This window comes from Vigna umbellata, chromosome 3 (assembly GCF_029865625.1).
Source record: "Vigna umbellata cultivar VRB3 chromosome 3, Vumbellata_1.0, whole genome shotgun sequence".
In the NCBI taxonomy this organism is placed as follows: Eukaryota; Viridiplantae; Streptophyta; class Magnoliopsida; order Fabales; family Fabaceae; genus Vigna; species Vigna umbellata.
Genome location: NC_142167.1, coordinates 31,027,012 through 31,029,723, shown reverse-complemented (window position 1 = coordinate 31,029,723; position 2,712 = coordinate 31,027,012). Strand labels below are relative to the sequence as shown.

Below are 2,712 nucleotides of genomic sequence, written 5' to 3'. Positions count from 1 at the left end.
CGGAGTCCGGTACGGTTTCGACGAACAACGAGGAAGACCGGCGACGAGGCAGCGCGAGGCAATGCGAGGCTTCTTCTTGAGCGAGAACACCGGCGGCGTGGTGGCGACTGAACGGCAGAGAGGTGGCGACGGAGACGGCGTTGTTTGGAGGGGGTTGGAGAACAACAGTGAGATGGAAGAGTGTGCGCGAGAAGAAGAGGAAGAAATCTGAAGGGTTACTTCGGAATATTAGAAGCTATAGTGTCTCGGTTATGAAGGTTAATCGATGCCTAATCAATTAGAAAATAATTAAAAAATAATTAAAAATGAAAAATATAATGGCAATTTTGTTACGTGGCAATATTTACACCTCGATTCTGATTGTAACCGAGGCAATATTTAATTTTCATAACATTTGTCAGCATATATTTAAAATAGCAGAGTGAGTTGACAGTACATTATGCCTCAGTTGCTGATTTAACCGAGATCGTAGACCTTTTGTGTTTCAGTTACTTTTGAACCGAAGCATATAACTTTCCTAAAATTACGAGAATGCCACCGCGCTTTTATATGCTTCGGTTTCAATAAAACCGAGGCATATACAGTGCATTAAAAAACCCTTTTTTTACTAGTATTTCATTTTCACTTTTGATTTTAAATTTAAATTTAAATTAAAAATCAAACTAAATAAAAAATATTTTATAATATTATATATTTATGGTTAATTAGCAAACATATATGATCAAGTCACTTAAAATGTTTTTTTATGATAATATATTTATATTTCTTAAAATACAATAACAAATTTATTTTTAAATTTTAATCGTAAGATTGTATTTAAGGTATTTATAAGTATAATATGAAGTTGAAATTATAAATACTATATATTAATTGTAAAACAAATTTATATTTCACTTTTTAACATTTTTTATTATAAAATTTTTAATAAACTTTTTATTAAAAACTATTCTATATTTTGTTTTCTAAAAAGGTTCAAGCAATTTGTAATAACAAAAATTGAAAAAATCTACACACAATTAACTAATTCAATTCTTTAGTAAAAATGAATTCAACTATACAAATGAATTATGAACATTTTTATAAAAGAATAAATAAAATTATCACCATCTTCAGTTATTTTTTCCAATACAATAATAATATCTCTCTTCTCTTTTTCTTCATCTGACCAAACATACAGTATATAGTTGGGTTGGATTGATCCATTTGCGTGCCGCAGCTGACACCGTCGTATTGTGAAAAAAACAGTTATTGCAACCTACTTTAGCTTGGGAACAGTAAGGTGTGACACGTGTAGCATAACTGCACCTCTTCACATTAAATAGCCATGCAAGCAGTCAGACACACAGTACAAATAATTGAATCTATCGTTCAAACATCATGCCACGTATCCAACGACAGTATCGTGAAATGAATCACCGAAGCACATGGTCATTGAAATGAGCTCACCAACCAAAATCATCTCATTTCAATTCTCATAATGCACCATCTTCATCTTCTCCCCCACTCAAATTCTATATAAACACCACACCAAATCACTTCTCTTCACCACCCACAACACAAAGCAACACTCTTTCACTTCTCTCCCATTCTAGAGAAACACTGTTTCTGTTTCCGCGACCATGGCCAGCGTGAAGGTTGCATGTATGGTTGTAATGTGCATGGCTGTGATGAGTGCACCTATGATGATGGTGCAGGCCGTTACATGTGACCAAGTGACAGCGAGCCTGGCACCGTGCCTAGGTTACTTGATGAACGGTGGAGCGGCTGCACCAGGGTGCTGTAGCGGAGTAAAGAACATTCTGGGTGCTGCCGGAAGCTCCGCTGACAAACAAACCGTGTGCAAGTGTCTCAAAGATGCTGCTGGTAAGTATAACATCAATGAACAGTATGCTCAGGCACTCCCTGGCGTCTGCAAGGTCAATATCCCTTACAAGATCAGCCGCTCCACCAACTGTGCAGAGTAAGTTTAATTCACTCACAGTTTCTCAAATTTTGACTGTTCTACTCTCTTTTTCTCAAATGATTTTGTTCTTGGATAAGTAAGCTGTTTTGTTAAGCCTGAACATATATTCAACCATGTGTTTGTTTCTGTAATATTGCTGCAGCATCAGGTTCTGAAAAAGCAAGTAGCTTTCCTAATTTCTGCGAAGGCAGCATTGTAGCAGATACTATCAGAATAATAAAGAGAAAGCGAGTGTCACTGTAGGGCTCCACTTATGCGAGCCTGTTAGTTTCTCGGCTTCTGTTATTATATAGTCTTTGTTGTTGGGTGCGATTTAATGTATCTTACTTGATTGTTGCATGTAACAATTACGTGTATGATATGGTAATTTCATCCTACTATTAATATTGTTGCGTACCGTGTTAATTTTCAAACAAACAAAAATATAGCTCGACACCTAAAAAAACTTAACTTTCAAATTTCACTTTAATAATATTATAACGTGTATTGATGTTATGGTACTTATGCGTATAAAAATAAGCTATTCTCAAGGCTAACAAGAATACAAAGTAATGATCAGTTTTGTAACAGGACCAACTATCAAAGAAAACTTCAAAAAAAAAAAAAAAAAAAGCTACAGATGGTTTAGACACATCATTCTGTTTCAAAGTTAAATTCGTGAGAAAGATTAGGACAAACAGTCTTCAGTCAGCGTGGACTTTTATTGGCTTGTACCGTGGCTAAAGGTCAAAGGGTTTTGAAAGGAAGGA

General features: G+C 35.3%; 1 protein-coding gene across 1 annotated transcript; it reads left to right on the top strand.

Moving 5' to 3' along the window:
- The first annotated feature begins 1,534 nt into the window (after positions 1-1,534).
- On the top strand, positions 1,535-2,347 carry LOC124827953 (non-specific lipid-transfer protein 1-like). The gene is made up of 2 exons (XM_047301141.2): positions 1,535-1,960; positions 2,106-2,347. Exons 1-2 carry the CDS (start codon positions 1,620-1,622, stop codon positions 2,116-2,118), a joined length of 354 nt encoding a protein of 117 aa, XP_047157097.1. The 5' UTR covers positions 1,535-1,619; the 3' UTR covers positions 2,119-2,347.
- Positions 2,348-2,712: the final 365 nt, after the last annotated feature.

Coding starts and splice junctions, on each gene's coding strand:
- LOC124827953 (XM_047301141.2), top strand. CDS start 1,620: ATGGCCAGCGTGAAGGTTGCATGTATGGTTGTAATGTGCATGGCTGTG.